This window comes from Lates calcarifer, linkage group LG13, assembly GCF_001640805.2.
Source record: "Lates calcarifer isolate ASB-BC8 linkage group LG13, TLL_Latcal_v3, whole genome shotgun sequence".
Lineage (NCBI taxonomy): Eukaryota > Metazoa > Chordata > Actinopteri > Centropomidae > Lates > Lates calcarifer.
In genome coordinates, this window is record NC_066845.1 from 699,092 (window position 1) to 720,129 (window position 21,038).

Below are 21,038 nucleotides of genomic sequence, written 5' to 3' on the forward strand. Positions count from 1 at the left end.
GCAAAGTGCGCATGCGCCCAATGCTCAAATACCGCAAAATCTCGTGGGAATATGTTATTTCCACACGGAATAAACACAGTAACGGTTGAAAGTTCGAATCTGGCTTAAACCACTTAAAAACTAAAGTATAAACATGGTTGCGTTCGTATTGTCAAGAATATATAGCAGCTGCTGGTGTGTCAGAAGAAAAAACACGTTTAAAACCTAACGAGCGACGTTAAATTGACGTCTGTTAATTTATAACTTAAAAACTTCCTGTGGAAAATCGTGGTTAGGGTAGTTTCCTATTTGTTTGACCTTTAATACACTTCACAACTCAAAGTTCCAGTAAAGGATGGTGTTACACAGACTGTGTCTGCTCCCGGCATTGTTTTTTATTTTTTTTCGCTTAAGATAAACATGAGGCCAAACTTGAGAGAAATCATTTTTCTCTGTGGAATTATTCTTATTCGCGCATCTACATCTGCTGGTAAGTTACTTAAAGAAATATTTTAAAGACTGAGGACCATTATAAGATGCTGTACGAATTAAAATCGCTGCACAGCCATTCCTCTTTCCGCCTTTACACAGAGGAAACATTTGCGGTTTAAATCAGGACTTTCATATAATTCAGTGCGATTTTTTTCATTATTTACTGATTTTGAGCGCCTTAGGCATCATTTGTGATAACTAATTAGTTTGTTGTTGTTTGTATGAGGTCAAACATGCAGAGGGAAGTGTGGGGACATATTGGAGGAATGCTCCTGCCATACAACCTGTGTGTCTTTGCTGAACTGCTGTGCAGACTACAACCAGTCCTGTTTCCAGGTGACGCCTCACTCCAGCTCCATGCTGGGTGGAAGAGCTCTCAGGATCCTCAGTTTGGTCCTTCATCCAAGTGATCGCCTTCTCTGCAGGTTGGTGTTAATGTGAGCACACACAGTGTTTCTTAGAAACACATAATGATCTGCATGTTGCATTCGCTCATGGGGTTAGTTCAATGACAGTGACACAGTGTGGAAAATAGATACCCTGACCACTTTATGTTTAGTTTAACATAATCCAACACAAAAGATCTGCCACAAATTCTACTTTAGTTGGACTATAATGTTCAATTTCTGTTGACATTGTCAGAGAAGATTTAATTCAGTGATATATTTCTAAATCAAAACAAAACATTAGAAATGACCAGTTCAACACCACTACAACCTCAATATTAAGCATATAGTTAAATAAATAACTCCTCAACAGTGTCAATGAAAACTTAGGTAGAATTTATGCTTAATTTGTATTGGATTTAAGATTGGATTTTACAGGTGTACCTAATAAACTGCCTTATTTTCTGACAGTTCAGTTGTGCCAAGTTGCATTAAAGCACAGAAAACTGTTGTTTTACAAGCAGTGTTGTGTTTATAGAAGAGACATGATATCAAGAACAAAGTAGTGGTGTTGTGTAGCTGACCAAAAATCTAATGAATTCAAGTATGTCTGTCTCTGCTGCAGGTTCAAAGGTGAGATGGTGCGCGAAGGGTTTATTGATGCTGAAGGCCGTGCCCACTGTATCACTCCTTTATTGTATGAGACGGGATGGATACCATTTGATGTCTCAACAAACGGAACAGATTTTGACAGATCCGGAGAGTACTTGTCAGGTAAGTTGCTTAATTATAAAAAATGAGGAATTTGTCAATACCTGAACCTGTCATTTATTTTCTTTGGTGTAGAATGCATTAAACATCGTCCTGAGTTACAATCAGCGATCAGAAATTATTTGAAAAATGGTATTTCAGTCATAGCTTTAATGACTGATCCAGGTAAAGAAAATACTGGTGTTATCCTTGAAGGGCAATATGTTCAAGAAGATATTTAACCTTCTGATCCAGAGAATATCAAGTTTTGTTCTCTAGAGTTATTATTTTACTGCTGCCAACGTATAATGAGAATATGTACCTGTTTGAGCAAAGTTGCCTTACTGTTGCAATTATTTTCTCTGTCTCTCCTTATGGTTGCACAACTTTCTTTCACTTTGTGTCAACAAACTTTGCTTATATCAGAACTGCTTTCCTGTGCGTCCCCTTAACATTTCTGGTTTTACACTGTCAGTCCACCCCAGTAAAGCGGACCCTGCTTCTGAAGTCACCCTGGTGAATGCAACGCAGTGGCAGAACTATGGTACAGTGAATGTGGCAGGGCGGCTGAAGATGACGTGGAACAGCTCTTTGGTTGGAGCAGATAAGGTCAACATAGAGCTGTGGGGTTACAGAGAGTTCAGCAGGAGCACAGAGGCAGGGATGAATGGATCATCCTCTCTGCGGGCTGAGCTGAGCTACCTGTACTCTGTCAGCAGGAATCTGGAAAACAGCGGTGTCTTCAGCTTCGTCCCAGAGAGCTCAAAGGACTACTCTGACTGGGAGCTGGGGAACATCCGCATAACTGCTAGTTCTAAGTCAGATGGAGCAAGGTACAGCAAGGTTTTATGAACCTGCACAATCATAAGATAAAGCTTAGAAGTACTTTTACTTTATATATGTCAAATATCATAAAGTCAGTGTTGCTCACTTATATGACAGAGAGGGGATTTAATCATATCCTTACGTGTGCCTGCCTGTAAAACCAACGAATCCAACATGTCTTACCCTGCCTTATGGGGGAGATAACCAACATAAAGATAATATCATGAGTATGAGCTGTATGTAGAGCTTAACTGTTACGTTGATTCCAGAGTTCAGTATTGACAGTAATGGCGAAACCACAGGCAGCTGAAACCATCTGTTGACTAAACAATTACGCAGTTGACAGAAAATGAACTAACAACACTGTTTATCTGCAGTCAGTCACCAGCAGCAATTCTGAAAATGGAACATTTGCAGTTTCTAGCTCTGAAACTTGAGAGATTTGCTCCTTTTCTCTACATGTATGGAAATAGATTATTTTGTCTTCTGTACTGTTTGTTGAACCAAAGATGCTACTTTCATAAGTTACCTGGGAAATTGTGATTGATGATAATTGTTAGTTTCAGCTGCAGTTTTAACTTAGTTTTTATGAATTAGAAACTGTAAGTTCAAAGTAACCTTTAATGGTTGTTTTTTTCTACAGGGATGTACAGGGACTCTGGAGTGGAGCTCATATCTTAGCCTGGCACTTTGGGCAGTCTTTCAGAGACGACTCTGCTTCCTGGGCCAAAAACAAGTGTCTGCAGTGGGACGACCTGGAGAAGAAACTTCCCAACTTCCTCAGTGAGCTCATTGACTGTCCCTGCACTCTGGCACAGGCCCGAGCAGACACCGGCAGGTTTCATGTGAGTACACACACCACAATAAATCCACTATTATTATGAAATTCATATTTCATTAATTATTTAATTAATGATGACATGCTTTCCTTAACTGACTTACCAACAGATAAAATAAAATAAAATGAAGCAAAGAGTAATTTCACCATGGGTGTAATTCCACAAAGTGGGTTTAGAGAAAACTCAGAGCTTGATAGAACAGAGATCATTTTAACTCTAAGTCAAGTCCCCCCATATCAGATCATATTGAGTTACATTTATGTAGGGCTGCACTTTATGATTACTTTTATAATAAATTAATCTTATCTTAAATTAATTTATCAATTGTTTAAATGAAGTAGTAAAAAAAGCGCCTCATAATTTCCAACCAGAGTATCGTCTTCAATGTTTGTTTTGACCAATCATCAGTCCAAAACCCAAATACACTGATACACTGGTTATTATATATGACAATGAAAAACAACAAATCTTCACATTTAATAAAATGATTGTTTGATTGTCAACAAGGTTTCCCCTTGATTTTCTCTGTTGCTTAATCATTTAATCAGCTTATCTTTGTAGCTCTGAATTTATTGTTCATTTATTAAGACTCATTTTTATTCACTGTGTTGTTTCAGACTGACTATAGTTGTGACATTGAGAGGGGCAGCGTGTGCACTTTTCACCCAGGCAGTGTCCACTGCGTCAGAGCAATTAAGGCCAGGTAGAAGTGACAACAGGAAAAACCTTTTGTCAGTTTTTACCTTTAAAAAATGGAAAGGAAGTTTTTTTTTCATTTTTCAACATGATTTTCTTCTTGTATTTCCAGCCCCACGCATGGATCAGGACAGCAGTGCTGCTATGACAGCACAGGGGCCCTGTTGCTGACGGGAGACTCGATTGGTGGCAGCACCCCAGACAGGGCTCACGACTGGGGCTCACCTCCGTACAAGGAACCCCCGCGGGTGCCGGGGTACTCCCACTGGCTTTACGATGTCATGAGTTTCTACTACTGCTGCCTTTGGTCTGACCACTGCCACATCTACCTCGGACCATCGACCTTCCAGCGGTTGTCGCAACTACCAGCCCCCAAAAGCTGGTGAGATCATTCTTGAGTCAAATCAAATGTATTTCTAGACTGCTTTCACATACATCATTAAACATTATCAGGAGATACGAAAAGACCTGCAGGATGATTAAAAAAACAGTCAAGCACAGCAACACAGCGCCGTATAATGACGCTCCAGTGTAGACTTAATCAACCAGTTTACTTAAATGTGACGTCAACTTTCTGGTTCTGGTATTTTCTCAGCTACCTTCATCTGTAGCAGTAATCTGTCTGAAAATGAAACAAATGGAAAGTTACTCTCCTGTGTGGAAGATGTGACAATTATAACAATAAATTCACATTTGTCTATTTTAGGAGCTTCTACTTATTGATATAGTGTAGAATACGGAGTCAAACTGAGGCTGGAAAAAATTATTAACTAAAAGAAATAGGACTCTGGTGTGTGTGTTTGTTAATCAGTATTTTACTGCCTCTGTGTGGCTGCACATACATTCTCTACTGTACAACTGGTCATTAGAGCAGCAGATTATACCAGAACAGTTTGCAGGACGAGTAAATGAATTACAGACTGAAGCTGAGGAACAAGATGTGGAAATATATTAGATCATACAATAGTAAACCTATTAGAAAACCAGTGTTTAGATGAATGAAATATCAGCATTGTACTTTTGGAAATAAAAATGTGCGTGTGTGTATTTGATTTAATGTTTCACTGCATTGCTTCTTGATGCCTGACAGGTGTTGTCTTTGGGGATCCACATTTCATAACATCTGACGGCCTCAACTATACTTTCAATGGCAAAGGAGAGTACAACCTTGTGTCTTCACCAGACCGAGAGCTGAGTATTCAGGCCAGAACAGAACGAGTGAAACTTAAGAACGGTGAGTCCACATTTGATGTGAATGCCCTGTCTGTAGCGCCTCTCTCATATCCATGGTATGACTGTTCCTCTCACTTTTAGCCCAAAGCTTTGCTTGGATGAAACTTGCTTCAGGACTTCTTTAGAGAGACCTTTTTTATGGTTCAATTTGTGTGTTTTTTTTTTCTTTATCTGCCACATGATTGATTGCCAGGATTTAGAGTTTGCTCAGACACACTGACCTTGATATTTCTTGCTGAATTTTGTTTGTCTTCTTTTGCCTGCACTCTTTTCCTTGAGACCAATAAGTGTTTAAGACTCACTCTTATCTTTTACAAGGCTCTAAGAGCAAGTGATTTGAGGTCTCTGTGTGAGTGAAATGATACCCTACCTCCTCTTGTTTCTTGTTAACTCTCAGGGTCAGATGTGGTGAAGGATAACAGATTGTAGCTTGATTGGTTAGAATTTCCTCCAAGCCATTACACAACAGCTGTGGGTTAAGTGACTTTATGACCAAATGTCATTAATTTATTGTCCTCATTAGATCAGCGAAGACAAACATCTGGATTATAATACTTCAGAGACTTAAGCAGTGATAAAACCATCCTTGACTTCAGAATATTTACTACATAATGCATCTCTAACAATGGGATGTGTGTTTACCACTAAGGTACCTTGGCCAGAGCTACATCGCTGTCATCAGTGGCTATGAAGGACAATACCTCTGATGTCATTGAGGTGCGTCTAGCAGAGGGCAGCCTCCAGGTGCTGAGGAACCAAAAGGTCCTGCCTTTCACCAGAGCAAAGATGGATGGACTTATACAGTGAGATGCTTTTCACACTCCTGACTGTGCTAAAGCTGCACTAGACTTGTGCTTTTGTGGCTACGAGAGATACATAATCATGAAATTATGAAATTAACCTCATTAGGAAAGAACACTAGGACATTAGGAAGAAAATCTTTGGGCAGAAAAGTCATGCATCACTAGTTATTGTAGTTATTATTGCATATTACTCTGAAGTTTGGATTCATTACTTTTTGTGCAGTCGTCTCATCAGTGACTTAAATTTGAGGCATTTTGGTTAAAGATTGAATTTGCTGCAACCGCAGTTTATTATTTAGGATGATTGTATATATTAGGAGTAATTTAACATGTAAATTCTGCTTAGGGCAGATTTAATTCAATTGACATCTATCCATTTTTTTTTATCATTAATAAAATGAAGGAATGAGTTATTTAAACTTTACACAAAATTCTCTGCTTTCAGGAGTATTTGTGTTCGCACCCCAGTCCTCAGAATCTGACAGTGATGTTCCTCTCTGGTGTGGGCGTGGAGGTTCGTGTGCATGAAGGAATCATGGTAGTAACTGTCCTAGCTGCCTTCAGAGTTTGCCAACCACACCCGGGGTCTCCTTGGCCCGATGAACTCATCAAATGACCTGTTCACCCAACAAGGAGAGGTCATCTCCTTTGCTGACGCCACGCCGGACAAAATCTTCACCTTTGGAGCTGGCTGTGAGTGTGTCAATGCTGAAATCAGTTCACACCCTAAAGCAGCATATGTATAAACTTGTCTTTTGAGCCATGTTGCATGTTTAGAAGGTCAAAACCTGATTAGGGATTCTGTGATTTGCTAATAATTACCCATCGCTGTGTCTTTTCAAATGACTATCATACAGTATTTTGCCGTGTTTAAAACTCTAAAACTTGACAGATGTTTTAAGAGTGCACAGGAAGAAAACAAGGCACATGTTTAGAGTTAGTGCAGCTTTAATAGATTACAGAGAGATATCAGTGGCTGTGGCCATACAGTGCAAGTGAAACCACATCTCTGGAACACAGTTTGAGCCAGACCGCATGCATACATGACAATGTCTCAGCTACAATTATAGTACACATCCCTCAAAACTTGTGAGTAGCTGACTTTTCATGCTCTTGACCTCTTGGCTTCAGTATAACTGCAACAAACTATTATCTGTTCAAGCTTGTAGAAATGTATTTAGTTATTGGTTTTGATGAAGCTATGTTTTTGTATGGATCAAAATCAAGACTGCGCCAAAAGAAAACCATGACTGCATGGAGTTTGTGTCCTGTATAGATCCCATTATATCCTTATCTCATAATTATAGTGTGCCTCATATTCTCTTATGCTTTTATTCTATGTTTTAAAAGCATTTTGATTGGTCAAACACATGTTGCCTTGGCGATAATTCCCATAAATGTGGTTAGCCATGTCTAATCAGTTGCTATGACAACTTGTGGTACCCAAAAAGTCAGCTCATACTACAGTACATTGAGTAGAGCTTCCACTACAGTTTCACTTGGTTTAAGATCAGTCTGAAAAGTGTGATTTGTTGTTTTAACAAAGAAATACAAAATAGTTACAGATCTTAACTGGTGCTTTGTTTTATTTTTATCCACAGGGAGTATTTCAAATAAGTCTTCCCTCTTCACCTACGACTCAAAGTACCTTTTGGATACTTTCCCACCAAACCACGACCCAGCTTTTGTTCCAGCCTTTTCTCTACCTGAGACACCTGATGACCCTCTGGTGGCAGACATGTTGTTGATGTGCTCTGGAGAGGGGGCACGTTTCTGTCAATATGATACCCTGACTACTCGGAGCCTCGCAGTGGGAAACGCCACACTCAGGGCCTTCCAAAACCTTCAGACCCTAATGAAAGCCCTGCAGCCAGGTACTATGTCAAACAAGTATTATTGTGTGTCTATTTTTTGTGTTAATGCTAAAGGGCAACAGTATTTACGGGTGAATTATATGTTTAATGTTGCTTTTTTCTCTTTGAATAAATACTATTGTGCACTGAAAATGCAACCAGCAGGACCAGTAAGAGCTTAGTGTCTGGTTAGGAATTCAACCTTACTCCACAGTAATATCATGCCATAAGAAAGCTCCATATCTGCATGTCTTTCTAAAACATTCGATTGTCACTAGTTTAAGACAACATAATGGTTTTAATATTGACTTTTGAATTTGTTGTTGTTCCTTAGTTGTATCTTGTGGCTGGCTCCCCACACCCAGGAATGGGAAGAAGAATGGGACACATTACCTAGAGGGGGACACTCTGAGCTTCTCCTGCAATGAAGGCTACATCCTGTATGGTTCAACACAGCGTACTTGTCTGGATGACGGGACCTGGACAAGAGAGCAACCGCACTGTATAACAGGTTGGTTCTAATGTGAAACAAAACAAAACACCTGGTCGTGTTGAGAAAAATAAACTCAACTGTGAAAACAGCAATGTTTTAAACACATATGATAAAAGTCGACTATAAATTTTCCCTGGCCTGTAAACAATACATGGAAAACTCAGTTGCTTATAGGCATTGAATTCATGAGCTGTTTTCTCAGAAATCAAACCCAGAGGACAAACAACTACATGGCACGTATGGATTTGATTTTTACATGTTCTTTACATATTCTTAAACACAAACAGGGAGAGGTTTCAAAACTGTCCCCTCTGGTATTGCGTTATGTCTTTTACCACAACAAAGAACTGCTTGCAAAAAAACTAAAATTATTAGATTTTCACTGTGAATACTATTTATTCCAGGGCCATTAACTCTGTACTGCAGGAGATGCATGAAGGTTAGGAGTCTAAGATGTAATTACAAGTAGAATTTAAATTGAGTTAAAACATGCAGACCTTTCACTGGCTGTTATCTTGGTGCCTGTATCGTGCTATTCTTCTTCACAAGAGGACAATCTTTGTTAAACAGGTTGCTATTATTGCCCTAGAAAGGTACTACATAAATAAACTCACTTACTTACTTATTCCTCACCAACTCCTCACATGTTTTATATTCAGTACAATTGGCAGCATCCTCCAGTGAAAACTGAGAGGGACTTTGGGAATCCTCTTCCTCTCATCTAGTCTCTTTGAAAGCAAAGATTCTATAGGCTCAACTCTCAGTTGCTCACGCAGACCATTAGCAATGAAGCTATAAACTTCTGAACCTGGGCTGGCTTGGCTTTGTGTTTGTAAATTGGAACCACCTGGGTCCCCCTAATGGTTTCATTCATCACCCCAACCGTGAACTCTGTGAGTGTTGTTGTAGTTATCAGCTGTTGCCATGAGGTGGCAGTATTTCCCACTGAATTCCCATCGTTTTGTGTTTGTGATGGAGCAGGTAAATGCCTCCTTATGTTCCCATGTGTAATGTGAATCAGGCTGGGTTTTAGAAAACCTTGAAAAATAGTTAAGAACACAGTAGTTGTTCATCTGTACTGAGGTGACAGACATTTTCAGTCACTTAGTTGCACGTCTCTCTTGACGACTTTCAAGGTCTTTCGTTCAGTTTCAGTTAGATTGAAGTGAGAGGAGGCAGAGAAACAAAACCACTTGACTTGTGATCCACCTCCACTTCATCCCTTCATGGCTTCACCGCAGTCCTCCATCCTTTCCTAGTTAGAGCTGCAAACAGAGACTTCCTCGTGATGGTAATCTGGGATGAATAGACTTCTTTTATCAGATTTGGAGGCCCATGTAACAGCTGGCTGGGTCACAGCTGGACACAATCGATCCTAACTCCTTCATTAGACAAACATATTGGTTTCATAACTTGATTACCCAGTGCAGAGCTGTTTAGAAGTGTTTCATATTAAGCCAGACGATTACTTCTCTCTTTCATTTTTCATTTTTGTTTATCTCTCACAGTGAAATGCGTTTTAGCTGTTGTGCTAAGGTCACTATTTGTTAAACATACTAAACACCTCTAATCTTGAACTAAAAGGCATACCTGCTGATCTGATTTCTGATGCATTACTGCAGCATCAGGCAGAAAGTTTAGAAAGTATCTGTCCTTTGCCTGTTTTTCTTAAAAATTCAGTATGAAAATGCCTGAGAAAGTGACGTCTGATTTGTAGAGCCATCTTTTTTCTTCCCACTGCTGCTCGGCGATTAACTTGACATTTGTGGAGGCTGCATTCTTTTGCTTCCCTCATATTCCTGTGGGTTTTTTGATTTGTGATGATAGAAGAAATTGCTGTATTAACACCCCTTGCAACCACTGTACGATGCAGATTATCACTTTCTGCTTGTACATAGAGTAAGAGTTAGAGAGAGTTTACCACCTCCTCTTCCTCATTGTTGTGTGCAACACTTTCAGCCATTTCTCGGTTTACAAACAAAGCAGTGCGGCTTCGTATGTTGTCCAATCGATTCGCTGGCTTCGTCGTCGTCATCAGGCTGCGGTGAATCTTCATCTTTCTAAAGGATTGGACACGGTTTAGTGCATTGCTGCCTCTCACTGGTGTATCTATGTTGTTGCCACCTGTGGTCAGCATGGTCAAAATCTGTATCGTACGTAACACAACCCATACTTTATATATTGTTTATACCGCCCACCCTTAACTGATACACATACATTCACGTGCATATGTAGATAAACACAATCAGTGTGAGTTAGAGCTTCAGCTGTGCTCATGTTGCACACACACATACACTCACACACAAACACAAAGCTGGGTCTTTTTAGCTATTTGACAATGATCACACTTGCTCCAACACTCTCATTACACAAATCAGAGCCAGCAACTGTCAACATGACCTGAGGTGCTTAATGGCAGGTGTTGCATGAGCTGTTACCTCCGCCGTTCAAATGTGACCTCTAGCCATGTAAACAATACTAAATACAGACTTAACAAGAGATGCCCTGTCTGATCTCTCCTCCTCCTCCCTTTATATGAATCACGCAGCATGATGTGTAGGCTGAGCAGCCAGAGAATTGTTGTCATAGCCGAGATGAGCGGCGTGCTGCTGAAAAAAACATCCAGTTCGACTTCTTCTCTGAGTCAAGTTAATGAGCTGCTGTCAGCAGAGGTGACAGCAAGTCCCTTCCATCAAAAGTGGATCTCTGTATGAATATCGCCTGTCACTAAAAACCCCACCTATCTGAGATGGATTAGAAGCTGTACTTGTCACTATGCTTTGTAACCACTTCAGACTGTAGACAGGGGTGTGGTGTATTGCGGTGATCAATGTTAATATCTTCTGCTGGAAGGACGGGGTTGTTGGAGAGGTGAGGGTGGGGTCTGGATAGAAAGTCCTTGGAGTGTTTTTGATCTAATCACACACATGGCCATTGGAGTATAAGATTATAGAGTTTACTAGCTTGAAAGCATTGTGTCACAGTCTTGTGAAAAACAATAGACCTAGTATCAGATGCATACCAGTAACTGGATCACCCCACCCTAATGGCATTATAATATTAATAGAGTTCCTTGTGCAGAGGAGAAGAAAGTAATTAAAGGAAAGGTGACAGCTGCCAGAGAGGGATAGAGCGATTTTCACAGGAAAAAGTGACGTGGCCTGCAAGACAAAGCCTCAATTTTCTGGCTGTGGTTCTCCTCTCAGATTCCCTTGAGATAGAGCAGTCGAAAGCTGAGAGAGAGACAGAAGTGGTTGATAAATGCAGGTTGAGTGGAGGACGGAGTTGTCGAAATGCCGACTGAGAGCAGCTTGAGACTTTTAAACCAGTCAAGTTGCTCACACTTCACTTTCATCATGTGGCCATTTCTGTCAGTGCGCAAAGGTCTCTGTCTGGGAAGGTCCCCTAAACAGGCTTTCTCACTCCCACATCATGCCCTTATTTCCTGTTATTTTTTCACTACAAGTTACCTTTTACTCTCACCCCAAAGGCGTAGAAGTGCTTGCTTGGTTGATTGTAGATGGTACTGTCTGATTGTCTTTAAATGGGAGTCATCAGATTTACCTAAAAACCACACCTACACAATTTCTATCTGTCTATCCACTTTTCCAGTCTAATAACCTGGCATGATTGACAGTGTCAAATGCTGCAACAAGATTAAAGAGGCTCATGAATAGAAAGCTGTCTTTGAGCTGATAAGAGTTGTGTTGAGTTTTTGCTATTGCTGCAGTCAGTGTTAGCATTACCAGTTGTTTTAGTTGTCAGGATATCACTTATCATGTGTAATTTGAACAAAAAATGAACAGACTGCTAGAAGATGCACAACTTCTGAAACGTTTCTAATAATCATCGAGTTCGCGACCAAGCCTTTTTCTGGTAATTATATCAATTTCTCTATGATATACAGTAGTGATTCCCTACTGTTGTACATATACCCCATGGGGTACTTCTACAGTTACCAGGGTTGCATGGAAATATTGTGAAGGAGCTCAGTTAATAAAAAAAAAAAATGATTTGGTGTCCACATCTTTGTGTTTAAGATGGAAAATAAGCACAGGATGACAACTTGGTGTGAGGCTGATCTCATCAGTAACCAATAAACTATCAAGTGATGCAAGCAGAGTAAACCAAACAGAATGCAAAAATGAAGGGATAAATGGTTGAAACTCTCAGATTTCACCACTCTAATAGTACAAATGCAAACTTGTATCTTGTGTCCACTTTTATATAATCATTAGTGTTAAGTTGCATCTTGTTTAAAATCATCAAGATTTAAATATCTGGAACATGACAGGTGGTGTTGATGAAGGGGTATTTGTGTTCATCTGATAGAACTAAAAGGCTGGGTACCACTGATAGACAGCAAAAATGAAAATGCCTGCAAGAAGCACGTTAAATTGACTACACTCACGTATATGAAGAATGGAGCTGGAAAATTAAATAAGAGAAACAGACTTGAAGTGTGAAACTAAAAGTTTACTTTTTGACTTGTTTGATGAAGACATACCTGATTAAACTGAAATGATTTGATTTGATTTAAAAGATGAGATTCATTTTGCTAAAAACATACACACATTTACATAGAGACACACAGATACACCTGGCCTCAGGGTCCCAGACCATAAGAAAGGTGAGCTGTTGAAGGTGAGTTTGATTCCTTTGGACTCCCTTTATCTTCCAGAGCTGCTGCTGTTGCCATGTGTAGACTTTATATCCTTAAACTCCTGTGGGAGCATCTGGCTCTGACCATGGATAAAGTCAAAATGCAGGTTTAAAGACCAGAAATGTTTTAGTTGGGTTCTGCCAGGCTTTGTGTTTTTTTGAGCATGTTTATCCAACTGTGTGCTTGTTAAGTTTGTACGTGGAACATTTGATGAAGTTTGCCGTCTGACACATGGTTCAAATTCCAAGAATACTTCCACCCATCACATTAAGTCAGACAGGGTGAGATACACATATCAGATGACAACAGTAGCTTCGCACAGAGACACACTGTTGCCAGGGAGAAGAAAATCAACAGAATTATTTTAAGATGATATCAGCTCTGTCAAAAAAAAACCTCATCTCTATCTTAAGAAATGCTTTACGTGATAAGAGTGTAGCTCAGGGGTATATGGGAGTGGTAGGGTTATGAAAACAGTCTTGGATAGCTGATTGGTATCGTCTGTTTGCAATTTATTTGTGAGATAAACATTGGAAAAGGGACTGAATGATGATGAACTCAGAATTTTTACATTTTCAAGCTTTTGAGTTTGAATTTGTAGCAAATTGCTGGAATAATATGCAAAATATAATCACTTGAATCCAAGTACAGATGATGGAAATGGGTGATATACACTACCATCCTTGAGTTATACAAAAAACATCCTTTTCTGCTCTCCATTAGCTTCCACTTGCTCAGTCCAACCCTATGATGTCTGTCTAGTGTTAATCTCCTCTCACTAGAAATATAATCGCCCAAATTGAGTGCTATTGCTCCCTGGAGCTTTACTTTTTGATCAATGCAGGTCAGTTTAGTGGAGTAATGAGATAGCTTTGGGCTTTTGCCAGCAGGAAAGAAAGGAAAAAGGTGAATGTTAACACTGATTGACTGCCAGTCCTCTACATGCTCCCAGTACATTTACTCTCTGGGCAGCTTGTTGCTCTGATGCTGAAGGTCTCAGCGTCCAGCAGTTTGACGCCAGTGCTGCTGCGTCCAAAGCCTGGCCTTGTGTAGCAAAACTGATTGGTTTAGAAACTTCAGGGAATATTTGTACATGTCGGTGTGTACTTCAGCGTGCTTATAGATGCATGTGTGTGTTTGTGTTTGATGTTCCAAGGCTGATGACATTTTAAAGGGCTAGCACCTGCAGTGCCTGCCTGACAAACATCTACCACACTTGACATATGTTCATGCAGTCATGCGTTAGAGGATGACGGTACTTTGATAATTATCAACCTTGTATCGTCTGTATACCTGCCTGCCTTAAAAAATAACTCCTGGCTCAGTATACTGTATGAATTTTCAAATAGACTGGAGATCGCTTCACTGAAATTGCCAAGACCCCGAGGAAAGTTTTAGATGTTCTAATCTGATCACAATATTGCTCAAGCAAGTGCAAACTATGTGAAGGCAACGTCTGGGAAAATCCAGCAAATGGAGGTTGTATCAGTCCATCCAGCATTGTACTCATTATGTTTGTTTGAAGCCAGTGTATCATTTTTGTTTTGTTTGATCCCCTTGGTAATTATCAAAACGGATATACTGGCAGAACACAAAGGCCCTTTGTGGAAAGCAATGCTTGACCTGCATGAAAAATCTAAACGGGGACAAAGACTAGAACTACTCATGCATTTTTTTTATTCACATTGATGTAAAACAAACTCCTTGCACTGATACATTTTAGGAATATTGAATGTAGAATTGGGTGATGTGGATAAAGTACTCTCAGGGTTTTCTCCAACATTATAAGCCATTCTGTGCACTACTTAAGCTAAGTTAATGTAAAATCAAGATCTAATGGTTGTAGTGGGCCTCCAGTCGACTTCTTTAGCAAGATTTGTCCTTATGCTTTTATTTTTTCTCAGTAAATGTTTGCTAAATATGTAACAAATGGACAAGGAAAGAGAGGGTGCTATATTTATTCTTATATGTGTCATTATTGGTCAGTTTCCTCTAGGAAGTTTCAGTTTGAGTTGTACAGCAACTTTAGATTATTCAGCTCCATTGATCTGTTAAATGATCAATATTCGTAGATAGCTAACCAGCCCATTAGCTAATTTAGCAAGGCAGTAGATGCTCTAAAATATAAGGTGCTAAATATGATCTGCTTTCAAGGAAAAAGAAAGTGAAGGCAACATTACTTAACAATGACGTCTGGCCAAACCATACATTTCCACATTTACATTTAATGTAACCTCTAGTTCACAGCTTCTTTCAACAGTCATGGATTATGAACTATGCACTATATAAACTATGGCTACCACAGAAAGTCTAGCAAGTTTTTTTTTTGCACCTTAATCCTTTATTTGCCCAGATAAAACTGACTGAACAGGCATGGTAAATTTCAGCCACACCTAGCTACATGCTCAAACTGTTACACCCTTCCTTATTTTGGATCTTCAACACAAGAGTCGTCTACTGTTGGCTGCTGTACAGCTCTACTGGATGCCTTGCTCAAAAGAACCATGAGTCCTGATTGATCTTTCCTTTTAAGTTTTCCCTCATGCCATTATTTCCAACACCAGTGCTTCCTTGGCTGCCTTTTGATTCTGTATTGATCCATATATAAAAGATGTGGAGGGTGGATTGTTCAGAAAGATAGCAGTGACTAATTCTGTGTTGGTGTGACTTTCACAGACAGTAAGGTGGGGTTTGTACTCGGCGCTGTTGGTGCCCTCTCAGCACTCGTCATAATGGGAGTGATGATCAAACTCCACAACAGGAACCAAGACAGGTGGGTTACACATGATTCACCTCACAGGAAAATCAATTCCTCTGTTCCACTGGTGCTACCAAATGCAATTTAGGAAACAAGAAATGTTAAAGAAGCAAATATTAAATCAGTGTTTGGACTTTCAGTGCCCTTTACAACAGTTTAAATTGTTTTTTTTTTTTACACTTGATTGCTGCTGCAAATTGATTCTCTTAATTTAAAAAAAGGCTGCTTTCATTTGTAGTTTTCATCACCCAGCTGACACTACAAATATTAATTCACTGTCTGATAATGTTATTATTGTTTTGCTTTATCCACCAGCCTCATTTGAGGCCACAGAATTCCTAGTGAGCTGAAAAGTATCATATAGGTATCACATAAATTGAGATATTACCAAACATTGGTGTTCTACCATTGCATGATATATCATTGTAGGATCAGTTAAAGTTATAATCTGTAAGATTTCAGTCTGGGTTGTTTTGGCGACACCTGTGGTTGCCACGGTAACAGCAGGAGTGGTTTTAAACTACAGGTCCTCTCTCCGTGACTGGTCTGCCTGCTTACAGTGCAGCCAAACAAACTCATGTTTCAATAAAGACATCAGTCAATTAAAATCGTGTTTACATTAAGCCATGAGCAACCACAATCTGACTTCATGCTGCACACTGCGTGAGTAATTTTCCACTGTAAAACAAGTTTACAGAGATGTTGGAGTTGTGCCGCCTGTCGCCAGCAGCTCCTCATCTAACAGCTCGTTGTGGCTGGTCCGTCTTGCCGAAAATGACCCTCGCCTTGTTTAGTAAACACAGCTTTGACAAATGAATGTAGTTAGCACATACATTGCATTTCCTGTGACTGCTTCACAGTAAAATTCACCCCCTGTTTCACCAGTATAACACTTGATGTGAATCAGCAGCAGTGGCAGGTGTCTGCATTTGGAGTAACTTGATAAATTTAATATAGAATTTAATAGAGTTTATAATAAACTGTTGATATCAGTGAGATAAATATGCAGTATGAATAAATAAATAATCAGCAACACTAGATTACAGACAGAAAGATAATTAGAAATGGCCTGACTTCGAGAAAATCTTGGATAATAACTTTAAGGTCTCCACAGGTTGAATTATGACACAAACAATGGCTTGTTCTTGTCCAGCAGGCCTCAAGCCAAAGCCACACATATATCTTTCATTCTGTCTTTGAATATATAGATTATATGTTGGAAATAGGAGGCACTTGTGATCTTGGTCTTCTTCCCCTCCCATTTCCTCCCAATAGTCAAAACCTTTGTGCAGCGCCCAACAAAGACACAAAAGCAATGGATCCCACCACCCGTTTGATATCCGACATGTCCCAGCCTTCTAACCATTACTCATATGTTTTCCTTCTGATCTGAGTAGACCAAATAAACCCATATACCCTGTGGGATCATAGTCATGACTGCAGTCCAGAGAAACAAGAGGCTAACGGTAGTACTAGCTCCTGGGCGTATACAGGCAAATTAAAGGCCTGTTTTATGGGCTCATAGACTTCATTTGGGCTTTCCCCCGCCATAACTCCAGCAGGAGAAGAAAAAAGATAGATGTCAGGAGTCAAGAGTCACCTCCTGCTCCCAGCAGCACTTGGGGCAGGCAGGCGATGAAACTGCTGTGTTTTTCAAGTCTTAAGGGCAAGGAGCGAGCACACCTGCCCTCTCTTGAAACCTTGATCATGGGAGGCCAGGTGTAAAAAGAGATGAAGAGTGTCAGAAGGTGTGCAGATGTGAGGAAGGTGATCTCACACACACGACATGCCGATACACATGCTAGTATAGGAGGCCCAGGACACACACAGCCAGGAAACACACTCTGTCTACAGTAGCCTAAACGCGTGAAGAGAAATCTTACACATTCCTTGAGTGTGAGTGCTCTTACCGACATGCATGAACACACACACACACACACACACACACACACGCACACAAACATGCATGCATGCTGGCCTGCCAACAAGTGCAAACACAATTATTCCTCCCCAACATCAGAAGCATAACAGGATGCAAGTAGTGGGGGTCTTACTGTATTTCAGATCAAGTCTGGGTTGCATGTCTGGGGGAAAGAAGCAGTGATACCACACAACTGTGTGTGCAGGTATGTGTCTATGTGTGAGTGTGTTTGTGTGCAGCAGGTAGGTAGATAGTATAGGCCTCCTGTGCCTCGGTTCTCTGTGTCTCAGACTCAGACTTGCAGGGGTACTTTCCACATCTAGGGTTACTCTGCAGGTTTCGACAGGTCCACTGGCAGCTCACTACAGCAGTAAGAAAGTCGTTACACCATAAGATGTGAGTCTATGTTTGTGTGTGTGTGTGTGTGTACCATCATGTCTACTCCACTTGTGCTATATGACACATCAAAAGGTAGAGGGGCGCTTTGTCTGAACCTGGCAAGGGGTTCAAAATGGATTGAAGGAGAGAGGGAAGCAGGGATGTTTATCAGAGTAAACAGACTCGACACCAAATGCCAGGAAACTCTGCTAACTTATCTCATTTGTGTATATCTGAAAAAATATGATGATACTTCTCGAAATTCAAGAGTTAGAAAGACATTATCACCAAATCAATAAATGTCCAATTAGTAGCGCTGAGCTTTGGAAGTCTCTTGTCAACCTGTCATTACTTGAACCATTGATAGTGATCTCTTTGTAGAGTTCAGTTCACATCACAAGTAAATTATTATGTTCAAAAGCCTGGTTTTGACAGGCTTGATATTCTAAGGGGAGATGGGCAATGACTTTTCCCTCTTTTCTGATCGATATGCTGTGGTATTTCCTTTTAATATCAATATTCTCTGATAATTATTTAGTTGTAATTTAATGAACAGCCCAGTTAAATGTCTCTTTCTGAATGTCAAGTTGCTTCTTAATGGGAAAAAGACTCATATCTGCAACAGTGTTAAAGACTGTTAGAAATAATATTAAAATCACCCCAGCCCCCCTACGCTTAAAGGACGGATTCACCTATTTTGACAGACATTTTCTGTCTTAAAACATTGAAAAGATCCCTTCCTAATGTGCTTCCTGGGAGGCAAAATCCACAGACTGCGTTCTGTGTAAAAAATTCTTATAAAGTTCAGCTAAAGCTCATATGGTGCTTCAGCAGTAAGTAAAATCAAGTATTTATCTTTTAACGTTTTGGTCTGTATAGTGTGAAATTCCCTCTTTCTGTTTCTGCTGACAGTAATTCTCTGCTGAACTGTGGTGGAATAGTAACACAGAGGGAATGTCATAGTAACGTTTGAAGACAATGACTTGATTTGACTAATTCAGACTCCTTGTGTGCAGAACTTTATTGAACATTTTTGCAGAGACAGAGGACTCTGGATTTTATTCCACATCTCTTCCATTAAATATATATTAGAAAGGGATATTGTAATTGTCAGTCTGGAGAAGAGGCACAATTGCAAAGGCTGAGAATGTACATTTGGCTAGATGAATATTGTTTTAAGACAGAGTTGAAGAAATGTGAAACCTATCATTTAAGGAACCTGGACAATATCAGTAAATAGAACGAGAAATTTCTGAGATACAGTGCAAATAAAATCGAATGAGGTAAATATTTTAATCAAACATCCACTTAGCCAATACTCAGCTGGGTCACTGCTTGATCCTGCTAAGCTTGTTAATCCATCACTGTAAAATAATGGATATAACATCAAAAACCAACTAGTGCATTACTAGTTCAAGTACCATGGGAGGGCTTAGAACAATTGCCCTTCATTTAAATCCCTGTTTTGCAAGTGTCCCTAATAAGTTTTATATGCACTGTTAATAAAACACTATTAATTTGAACAGTAAAGTGCTGTTATTAAAAACCAAGCTGACAATGATCCCTGCCCTGATACAAGGTCACCAGACAGTTTTCCTGCGGTCTGTTTTGATTAAACAAGTGTTCCCCATTACTCCACTTATTCGACTCACATGGAGCGGCAGAACATGCACCCTGGATGGCCAGTTCCCCCAAAATAACTTTGGAAAGGTGAGGATAAGCATCTTCGATTTCAGGATGTACCTAATTAGCAGAGGTGGTGGGGAAAATGTGTTTTTATTGTCATTAGTTTTTAATTTTTCAACTCCATCTAATTCTATTGTCTCAGTGAATCTTCTCTCATTTGTATTTTCAGAGAGAGAAAAGAGAACCCAGACCAGATGGTGACCCAAGAACAGACTTGCTAAACCATCGAAGCCCTATCGGATTATGGATCACTTCACTCCACACTGAAACCTTCAGCTATGTGGCCTGTGGCAACAAATATGTTTGGCTGAGCACTTGGAAATCATGTGCAGCCGTGTTGTTCATTAGGACGGTGGTCTTCTCTTGACCTACTGACCTTATCAGGAAAACCTCAGGCGCTAGTTAGGCTTTCAGCGTGTAGTTTGGCCTCGTGTTTTTCCTCTTGTTTTGTTTGGAAAACCTCCAGGTCGTGGCAAATGGCGCATGGGGTGAGGACTGAGGGTATTGAAGTGAAGGAAAAATGCCATGGTTGTTTTTATATTTCCGTTTTGCATGACTGAACGTTCGATCTTCGCCAGAGAGAATTGTATAAATACTACATGGAGATATTATCATTACAATCAACACTCCCTTCTCCTGTTCAGTTTAAAATAGGACCAGATGTGTTCATATTCATGTCAGTTGTGAAGCGAACCTGATCATTCCTTGGTTGAAAGACTTTGAACTCGTATGCAGCCTTTGTGTGGGTTCACAGCTTTCAGTCACACGTAGGGTTTTGCTGAGTGACTGAGCCAGAAAAATCCACAAATGTTACATAAAGGTCATCTTTCTGCACCATATCAACAGTTGTTTCTCAGTTTTCATTTTACTGTTACATGTCTGTATTGGAAAACAATGACTGAGTGAAGCATTGAATTAAACATCAGTGAATGATGGTGCAAAGTTCACATCTTTAATGGCTGTTTATTAGTGGAGTGTTCTCTCTCTCTCTCTCTCTCTCTCTCTCTCTCTCTCTCTTCTCTCTCTGTGTGTGCGTGTGTGTGTGTGTGTGCATGTGTGCATGACTATTCAGAGCTCAAAAATAAAGAATCATCCTCACTTTGAGCCAGCAGGCATGCATCGTCTGGCACAGCCGCCTGCCCCCGTCGGACAGACCGTCATCTCATGTTACCCAGCGGTCTTCTCCACTTTGAACCTGATTCACTTCTCTTTTTCCAAAACAAAGCCCCTGGGGGGTAAAAGGAAACAGAGTGACAGGGTCCCGTGTGGCTGATCCTCGGGAG

At 40.1% G+C, this 21,038-nt stretch overlaps 1 protein-coding gene across 1 annotated transcript; it reads left to right on the top strand.

Annotated features, from left to right (window-relative positions):
- Positions 1-79: 79 nt before the first annotated feature.
- Positions 80-20,702, top strand: susd2 (sushi domain containing 2). The gene is given in 18 exon segments (XM_051074985.1): positions 80-469; positions 698-896; positions 1,483-1,631; positions 2,083-2,440; positions 3,076-3,277; positions 3,889-3,974; positions 4,080-4,299; positions 4,301-4,349; positions 5,058-5,201; positions 5,850-5,977; positions 5,979-6,003; positions 6,449-6,465; positions 6,467-6,556; positions 6,558-6,696; positions 7,605-7,877; positions 8,191-8,367; positions 15,689-15,785; positions 19,925-20,702. Coding segments are annotated over 18 exon segments (2,475 nt in total). The 5' UTR covers positions 80-399; the 3' UTR covers positions 19,977-20,702.
- The last annotated feature ends 336 nt before the right edge of the window (positions 20,703-21,038 follow it).